This window comes from Clupea harengus, chromosome 21, assembly GCF_900700415.2.
Source record: "Clupea harengus chromosome 21, Ch_v2.0.2, whole genome shotgun sequence".
In the NCBI taxonomy this organism is placed as follows: domain Eukaryota; kingdom Metazoa; phylum Chordata; class Actinopteri; order Clupeiformes; family Clupeidae; genus Clupea; species Clupea harengus.
In genome coordinates this window covers 23,496,656-23,506,655 of record NC_045172.1, presented here as the reverse complement: position 1 = coordinate 23,506,655, position 10,000 = coordinate 23,496,656, and the positions used below count along the sequence as shown (strand labels likewise).

The following is a 10,000-nucleotide window of genomic DNA, read 5'->3' as shown; positions in this document are numbered from 1 at the left end:
TCCCCAGGGGGGCGCCTGTAGGCGAGCAGGTGTGACTGTGACCTTTTCTGTTTTCATAACTAACTTTTCCCACACTCGGCCCTTGTGCAACTTTACACTTCTCTTCTCCTCCTCCATTTTGGTGTGTGTGTGTGTGTGTGCGTGCGCATGTGCCTGTGTGTCTGCGTGTGTGTGTGCGCGCGTGTGTGTGTGTGTGCACATGTGTCTGTGTGTGTGTGTGTGTGTGTGTGTGTGTGTGTGTGTGTCTCTGAGGAGGTTTCCATGGTAACTTCAGGCACCTGTGCTCACTTTCATGTCCTTCTCAGAGAGGGAGTGTTGGATGAAGGAAGGCTGCTGGATGCGACTGAGTGAGGGGGCAACAAAGCTCCCCATCGCCCCGTCTCTCTCTCCGTCTCTCTCTCTGTCTCACTCTCTCCGTCTCCACCCTCCATCCGCCACGGCAACACACTCTCTCTTCTAACGAGCACACACACACATCGCTCAGCGGCTGCGTGCTGCCTCTCCCAGCGATCCCTCCGTTAATCACTCCTAAAAAACAAAACAATGAAACAAACAAGTTTCATAAAATCTCCCCTCCTGCCAAACGTGTCTGCATCAGTCAGTATTGGGAGAGGTGGATAAAGTGGCCATCGCTTGGATAACCGCTTAGAGTCTCACTGGTCTTCAGTCGATTTCATTTCTTTATTTTCTATTTCATTTCATTATTTATTTGGAGGGTTTGAGGGGACGGCTGAATAGTCACCTGCTCACTCTCTACTGTAAGAGGGCACCCTCACACCCAATTAGACAGACTACTGACTGATAGCATAGCATTATTACTGACTAACTACTGACTGATAGCATAGCATTAGTACTGAATACCTACTGACTGATAGCATAGCATTAGTACTGAATACCTACTGACTGATAGCATAGCATTATTACTGAATAACTACTGACTAATAGCATGCCATTGTTACTAACTAACTACTGATTGATAATGGAGCATCGTTACTGACCGACTACTGACTGATAACGGAGCTTCGTTACTAACCGACTACTGACTGATAATGGAGCATCGTTACTAACTAACTACTGACTGATAATGGAGCATCGTTACTAACTAACTACTGACTGATAACGGAGCATCGTTACTAACTAACTACTGACTGATAATGGAGCATCGTTACTAACTATCTACTGACTGATAATGGAGCATCGTTACTAACTATCTACTGACTGATAATGGAGCATCGTTACTAACTAACTACTGACTGATAACAGAGCATCATTACTAACTAACTACTGACTGATAATAGAGCATCGTTACTAACTAACTACTGACTGATAACGGAGCATCGTTACTAACTAACTACTGACTGATAATAGAGCATCGTTACTAACTATCTTCTGACTGATAACGGAGCATCGTTACTAACTAACTACTGACTGATAATGGAGCATCGTTACTAACTAACTACTGACTGATAACGGAGCATCGTTATTTACCATCTACTGACTGATAGCGGAGCATCGTTACTAACTAACTACTGACTGATAACGGAGCATCGTTACTAACTAACTACTGACTGATAACGGAGCATCGTTACTAACTAACTACTGACTGATAATGGAGCATCGTTACTGACCGACTACTGACTGATAACGGAGCATCGTTACTAATTAACTACTGACTGATAACGGAGCATCGTTACTAATTAACTACAGACTGATAATAGAGCATCGTTACTGACCGACTACTGACTGACGGCTGGGCAAGGTGAGATCTGAGTCTGTTAATGTTCTTTTCTCTTTGTTGCCAAACACAATCATCTCTGTTTTGTCCTTATTTAATTAAAGAACATTTTGGCTCATCCAAAGCCTATTTATTTGCTGTAAACATTGACACAGTGGGTCTGGTGAGCGAGCCAGATACATCTGTGTATCATCTCCATGACTACTGTAATCAATGTTGATGTTTTGTGTTTGTGTTTGGCCCAAGAGGCAGAATATATAGATTGAACAGAAGGGCTCTGAGAACTGATCTCTTAGGGATTCTGCATGTTATAGTCCCCCTACCAGATGTATGATTGCCAGTAGTGACAAAGCAGATCCGGCCTTCTACATAAGTGCTGAACCAATTAAGGACTGCCCCAATTAAGGATTGAACAAATTAAGGACTGCTCCAATTAAGGTCTGGACTAATTAAGGACTGCTCCAATTAAGGTCTGAGCCAATTAAGGACTGGTCCGGAAAGTGCTGAACCAATTAAGGACTGCTCCGGAAAGTCTTACCTGATTTTCCAATCTGCAGTGTTCTTTGATCTACTGCAGGGGTACTCAATAGGCGGACCGCGGTCCGGATCCGGACCCAGACGCAATCAAATTTGGACCGAAGCCAAAATCAACATTCTAATTTAATCATGATCCAAGCAAGTTTTCATTGGTGCGTGATTTCGCGCTATATATTTTTTTCCTACTCGATGTGGTTTCTAACTTCCGTGTCCATCCAGGAGCAACATCACTATGACAACTCACTCACTCAATGTTGGCCGCGAGCTCTGTGAGTCACGCAGGTTGTATGTGTCAATGGCAACAACGCGGGCAGATAGATTTGTAAACGGTATCTTTTTCTCAGCAAACGAAAATCATGGCGTGCTTTAAACCCGACAAAAAACGAAAAGTTGATTCCAAAAATCGCAAATTTGAGACAGAGTGGACTGACAAGTATGCATTTGTGCTGTCTGTGGGGAGCACAAAACCGATGTGTTTAATCTGCAACGAGACGGTTGCCCTTGTCAAAAGTGGTGACGTGAAACGTCACTATAAAACAAAGCATGCACACTTTGAACAAAAATACCCGCAGAACTCTGCAGATGGTTTATTTTTCTGCCCCTTACCTCAATCATACCAAGCAACATGCAGTGTAATAGTTAGACCAGCCACACAACAAGAGCGTGCATACCTCAACATACTGTTGTGAGTCTGTCTTTTCAACCATGAATATGGTGAAAAACAAATACAGGAGCACACTCACGAATGAACACTTACATCAGTGCCTCAGTCTGGCCTTCACACCTTTTATGCCCTGGTTTAAACCACAAAAACAGTGTCACCTTTCACACAAATAAGGCCAGACCACATCACCTTTTGTGCATAGTTTGAACGTTTTTGTTGGAGATATGTTTTGGGATTTTGACCGTCACTGTTCCGGACCCTGGACTGAATGGAAATTTGGTGACCGGACCTTTTGGGTTTCTAATTGAGTACCCCCTGATCTACAGTGTTAAATGCAGCACTGAGGTCTAGTAAAGCCCATAATGTGAATCAGTATTCAGCTGTGTATCATGTCACACTTCCACGAGAACCGTTTCAGTACCGTGGTGAGGTCAGAGGCCTGATTTTGATTTTGAAGTTGATTGAAAAGAACTTTCCCAATGATCTTTGCTACAAAAGGAAGATTCGAGACCGGTCTGTAGTTGTGAAACAAAGTCATCCAGAGTTCACTTTTTTAAGAGTGGCGTAATGGCAGCTGTTATTAGTGTCTGCGGGGAAAGTGCCCAGTGGCAGTGAGCCATTACCTATTGGCACAATGTTTCTCATTGTCAAAGGTGGGCCTACACAGGACACCCACTCTTGGAGCAATGTATCCGTTTCAGCTGTAGCTGAGAACCACAATGGCTTTGTTAACGGAGGTCAGAGTGGATTTGAAGTTGAGTTTTTCTCCACTTCCGTTGAGCTTTCCTTCGTGCTCTTTTCAGGGCTTTTTATCATCGTGGTATTTCTCCGCGGTGCTTTTCCTCTTAACTCACCGGCGCCATGACAACATTCATGGCATTTGAAATGTTCAAGTTCAGATTACCCAGGAGTACATCAGCTGCCTCTGCACTCATGGTCGGTGGCCGTGCTCTGTATCCAGGAGTACATCAGCTGTCATGGAAGCCATAGCAACAAGAGTCTCCTTTATGAACAGAAACATTATTATTTGAACCTCCAGAGTGATCAGGAAGTCAAAGAAAACACAGAAAGGATCAACAAGGGGCCAAGTCCTAAGCCATAACAGAAGGAATGTTGACACCTTTAGCAATAACCAAATCCAGAGTGTGACCTCGAGTGTGTGTGTGTGTGTGTGTGTGTGTGTGTGTGTGTGTGTGTGTGGACTCTTTTCACGTACTGTGAGAGACCAAAAGTGTCAAGTAGTGCAAAAGGTTCTTTATTATTGTCCATGTTGTTTTCTATGTGGATGTTGAAATCCCTTTATGATAAAACAAAACAAATTCGTAATCAATGGAGATAACAGACAGTAGTTCAGCAAAGTCATCACTACATTTTGCAGAGTATCTTGTCTATGTAATGTCTATGTAATGTCTAATGTCAGAGTATCTTGTCTATGTAATGTCTATTGTCTTTGAGTATCTTGTCTATGTAATGTCTATTGTCTGAGTATCTTGTCTATGTAATGTCTATTGTCTGAGTATCTTGTCTATGTAATGTCTAATGCAGGGGTTTTCAACTGGTTTTGTCCCAGGGACCACCATTCTGACCAGAAAGTAATCCGCGGCCCACTGATGTGCCAGTGATTCCCAAAAAATGTACAGTCCCGTACCCTTCTTTTTCATGTTTGTAACCGCCGCCGCCACGCCCCCTCCCCCCGCACACATATTCTGCCTATAATACTTGTCAGTGTAATTTCTTCGCTGAATATGGGTCTACATCAGTATTTTGGGCAATGCGACTTGGCTATTCAGACATAAATATGTCGACGGGCCCAGGTATATTTATAAAAATTAAAAAAGTCAATGGTGAACTGATCAACATAGGCTCAGGTTGCGGACCCCCTGCAATGCCGTCGCGGACCACCAGGGGGCCACGGACCCCTGGTTGAAAACCCCTGGTCTAATGTCTAATGTCTATGAGTATCTTTTCTACAGTGGGGAAAATAAGTATTTGAACCCCTGCCGATAAATGTTATAAAAATGCAGTTTTCTGGATTTTTTTTTTTTTTTGATATTCTGTTTCTCACTGTTAAAATACACCTACTATTACAATTATAGATCACACATTTCTTTGCAAGTGGCCAAACTGGCAAAATCGGCAGGGGTTCAAATACTTATTTTCCCCACTGTATGTATTGTCTATGAGTATCTTGTCTGTGTAAATGGTTAAGAATAAAGATGTGGGAGGCCCCTTTAATATGAAACAGAGGCATTAAAAAGAAATAAAATGGCCAAGTGTAATCTCTGCACTGGGGTGCATCTTTAAATAAAGCAGCCCCCCCTCCTCCTCCCTTCTTGCTGGTTCGGCACATAGTCATAAAACTGAACTTTAGTGGCGCTGTCTCTGTCTGTTCCGAACACTAGCACTGCTACCGTCTGCTACCCGCATCTCAGTAAGAAACAGAACATCTAAACTGTAGGATATTATAATGTCATTGCCTAAGAATGATGTGTTGGCTAGAGATCTGACGTTAAGTAGAGCTAGCTTTTTTCTCGAGCTAATAGCAGCCCCTGTGGCAGTGAGAGCTGGTGGGGAGACGGGTAACAGATCAGACTGGTTTACCTCATGAGCTGAATGCACTTGAGTCGCACAGGAATAAAGAACATTACAGGCACACCGGGTCCCAGCTGTCAGAACCATCTCTACTCTAGCAGGGACCCTGAACACATCACAGAGTGCTATCATTGTTTTATACCCCTGCTGCTGTTTATCAGAAGCGCTCACTGAACACTTTCTGTTCTGAACACTCACTGAACACTCTGTGTTCTGAGCACTCACTGAACACTCTTTGTTCTGAACACTCACTGAACACTCTGTGTTCTGAGCACTCACTGAACACTCTGTGTTCTGAGCACTCACTGAACACTCTTTGTTCTGAACACTCACTGAACACTCTGTGTTCTGAACACTCACTGAACACTCACTGAACACTCTGTGTTCTGAACACTCACTGAACACTCTGTGTTCTGAGCACTCACTGAACACTCTGTGTTCTGAACACTCACTGAACACTCACTGAACACTGTGTTCTGAACACTCACTGAACACTCTGTGTTCTGAGCTGCCAGAGCAGATGAAGGACAAGGCTGCTGCTGACGGTGTTGAAGTGGCCTTAGAGATCCTTCAGAACGAGGACAGGGGGACGGACAGGGAGGGGGGGACAGGGAGGGGGGTGGCAGGGGGACGGATAGGGAGGGGGGGACAGGGAGGAGGGGGGACAGGGACGGGGAGGAAGGGGTGCCCTGCTCTTTTTTTTTATTTTGATTGTACCGATCCTCCACTGTGAGAGCAGTGTGTGTGTGCGTGTATTTGTTTGTGTGTGGGTGTGTGTGTGTGTGTGTGTGTGTGTGTGTGTGTGTGTGTGTGTGTGTGTGTGTGTGTGTGTGTGTGTGTGTGTGTGTGTGTGTGTGTGTGTGTCCACACTTTTCTTTTTTTTCTCACCACAGTCTTCTGAGAAACAGAAAGATGGTAGCAGAGAGAGCGATGGGGTGTGTGTGTGTGTGTGTTTGTGAGCGAGCGAGCGAGAGAGTGAGAACAGATCTGTGGCCGTGGCAGAATTGGTGTCACTTTTGAAGTTTGTGAACAGGGTCTGGCGAGCAACCGTAAGCGTGGAGCGCATGTGTCGGGATGGGGGGGAGCGTATGGGGGGTATTTTTACCCCATCCAGCATCTGCTCCCAATTACCCCGGAGAGTGAAGCCCAGGCGTGCACACACACACACACACACACACACACACACACAGGAAGAGAGCCTCAAATGCTGCTAACGCTTCTTCAGAGGAGAGAGTTTTGGCCACCAATTAAGAAAAAAATCTGCAAAAGGCTAAAAAAAGAGGAGGCGGTAATGAGGAGTCGCAGAGGCTTTGAAAAGAAGGGAGGGAAGGCAGAGATCGGTGCTGGGGGAGGCGTTGGAGGGGGTGTGTGTGTGTGTGTGTGAGTGTGAGTGAGAGATTCTATCTCTTGTCTTTGGAGGGTAATTATAGTTGTGTGTGAGGCTGCATCTGCCAGCGGTGGTAAGGGCAGCAACCAGCCCAGGGCCTCAGGTGACAACGGAAGTGTGTGTGTCTGTGTGTGTGTGTGTGTGTGTGTGTGTGTGTGAGCACGTGTGCTGTCAGGGTCTGTGCTGGGTCGAACAGGTGGCAGCACCTCTCTCAAGTGTGACATGGATCTGACTGCAAAAAGGGGATGCCTGCAAGTGGTTGAGCTCTCTCCTCCCACAAAACACACACACACACACACACACACACACACAGTAACCTCTAGAGGTTTGCAGCTCAGGCCTGGGCACTATTGGGTCATAGGACGGCTTGTTTGTGTGTGTGAGAGCAGCCCTTTCTCCTGTGCTGGGAGTGTGATTTAGAGGCCTGCCGTGTGCAGCGTGACCTTGGGCAGAAGAGGATGGCCATGTGGGTCAGGACTGTATCCCGTACTGGGAGTGTGTGTGTGTGTGTGTGTGTGTGTGTGTGTGTGTGCCCAGTGCAGCGTGACCTTGGGCAGCAGAGGATGGCCATGTGGGTGAGGACTGTATCCTGTACTGGGAGTGTGTGTGTGTGTGTGTGTGTGGGTGTGTGTGTGTGTGTGTGTGTGTGCAGCAGAGGATGGCCATGTGGGTCAGGACTGTATCCTGTAGCCGCCGCGCCGCTAACCAGGAGATGCTCCAGTTTAGGAGGAGAGGCTCTATTTACTCTTTCTCTCTCTCTCTCTTTCTCTCTGTCTCTCTCTCTTTCTTTCTCTCTGTCTCTCTCTCTCTCTTTCTCTCTGTCTCTCTCTCTTTCTTTCTCTCTGTCTCTCCCTCTTTCTTTCTCTCTGTCTCTCTCTCTCTCTCTCTCTCTCTCTTTCTTTCTCTCTGTCTTTCTGTCTGTCTTTCTTTTTTTGAGTTATTGTTGAGTTTTACTGGAATGACAATTTAATTTGCATTGCCAAAGCAAAAAGAGCAAACACAGGGTTTGCGTACAGAATGTCAATCTCTTTCTCTCTCTCCCTTGTGTGTGTGTGTGTGTGTGTGTGTGTGTGTGTGTGTGTGTGCTGCAGGCTGGTGCAGTGAAGGACTACATCAAGATGATGCTGGAGAACGAAAAGCTCAAGTTCCTGGTGTTCGCACATCACCTTGTCATGCTGCAGGCTTGTACCGAGGCAGCCATTGAGGCTAAGGTAACACACACACACACACTCAGACTCACACTCTCTCACACACACACACACACTCACGGCCACACGTGCGCGCACACAGACGTGTTCACACTTAATCATACACACACCCTTAATGTACTTAGTCACACAACAGGTGTTTGCACACTAGTGCTGTCAAAATGAACGTGTTAATTTTTGCGATACATACATAAAATAATTAACATAATTAGCGCAGCTGCCTGGGTATTTGTTGTTATTTCTGTTGGTGCATAAGTAATGGTTCAAATATCTGGGGGCGTCCAGGGTACACACGCTTGCAAGTTCACTGAGCACTCCAACTTACAACTAACCCAACACACACACGACGTTCTAACCCAACACGCACACGACGTTCTAACCCAACACGCACACGACGTTCAACTAACCCAACACACACACGACGTTCAACTAACCCAACACACACACGACGTTCAACTAACCCAACACACACACGACGTTCAACCAACCCAACACGCACACGACGTTCAACTAACCCAACACACACACGACGTTCAACTAAGCCAACACGCACGCGACGTTCAACTAACCCAACACACACACGACGTTCAACCAACCCAACACGCACACGACGTTCAACTAACCCAACTCAACACGCACACGACGTTCAACTAACCCAACACACACACGACGTTCAACTAAGCCAACACACACACGACGTTCAACTAACCCAACACACACACGACGTTCAACCAACCCAACACACACACGACGTTCAACTAACCCAACACGCACACGGCGTTCAACTAACCCAACACGCACACGACGTTCTAACTACGGACCGGCTGACCTAGTTGCTCGCTCCCTCCCCCACTAGTCCGCCTCTCTTCGTCTCTGCTTCTCCGCATCTTCATCTCAATCTCAATCGCCATTTCCAAAAATAAAATTTTCTTCACACCGTTCGTTTAAAACATATAATAAATATGCCTTACAAGCTGACGGTCAATTTTCGATGGCGTTGATAGTTTTATTAGAAATCTGTAGTTCAAAAAATGCTATTAAACAATAGTATTTTAATCTAAATATACTTCCCTTTGTGTTGAGTCTACATTAATTCCGTGATTTTACATTCCATTATTACAAGCTTCAGTCTAAATGATTAACTGCGATTAATCACAGCAAATTGTGCAATTCATTCGTACATTTTTTTAAACGATTGAAAGGGCTAGTGCACATACATTCACACACACACACTATATTACAGGTAAGTCCACTCACCCAGAAAAACTGCAGACACACACACACACACACACACACACATACAGTTGCAATCAAAATGATTCAACCCCCATTGCACATTAGGTTTATTGTCAAAATATACAAGCAGCTGTTTGCAATAAACAAGTTACACAAGAACTGTTTAAGTAGTTCAATGAAACTAATATTACAAGGGTTTTTATCCAAATTCAACACAAAATGCTACTTTTAAAGACTACTACAGTCTCAAAATGATTCAACCCCTTCATGACAAGCATTTTCAGTACTTAGTAGAGCACCCTTTTGCTGTTATGACCTGATGCAAACGTGATGCATAGCCAGACACCATCTTCTGACAGCGTTCCTGAGGAATCTCAGGCCATTCCTCATGGGCAATTGACTCCAGTTCAGTAATATTCTTGGGTGTGCGTTTTGCAACCGCCTTCTTCAAATCCCACCAGAGATTTTTCGATGGGGTTCAAGTCAGGCAACTGTGACGGCCACTCTAGAATCTTCCATTTCTTCTTCTGAAACCAAGCCTTGGTGGACTTTGAGGTATGCTTGGGATCATTGTCCTGTTGGAAGGTCCAATGACGCCCAAGCTTCAGCTTCATCACAGACGGCATGACGTTTTTTCCTAA

General features: G+C 45.2%; 1 protein-coding gene across 1 annotated transcript in view; it reads left to right on the top strand.

Annotated features, from left to right (window-relative positions):
- zranb3 (zinc finger, RAN-binding domain containing 3) overlaps window positions 1-10,000 on the top strand; it is a 72,777-nt gene that overhangs the window by 30,097 nt on the left and 32,680 nt on the right. The window contains 1 exon segment of the mRNA XM_042702929.1: window positions 8,007-8,126. Coding sequence (XP_042558863.1) covers window positions 8,007-8,126 — 120 coding nt within the window.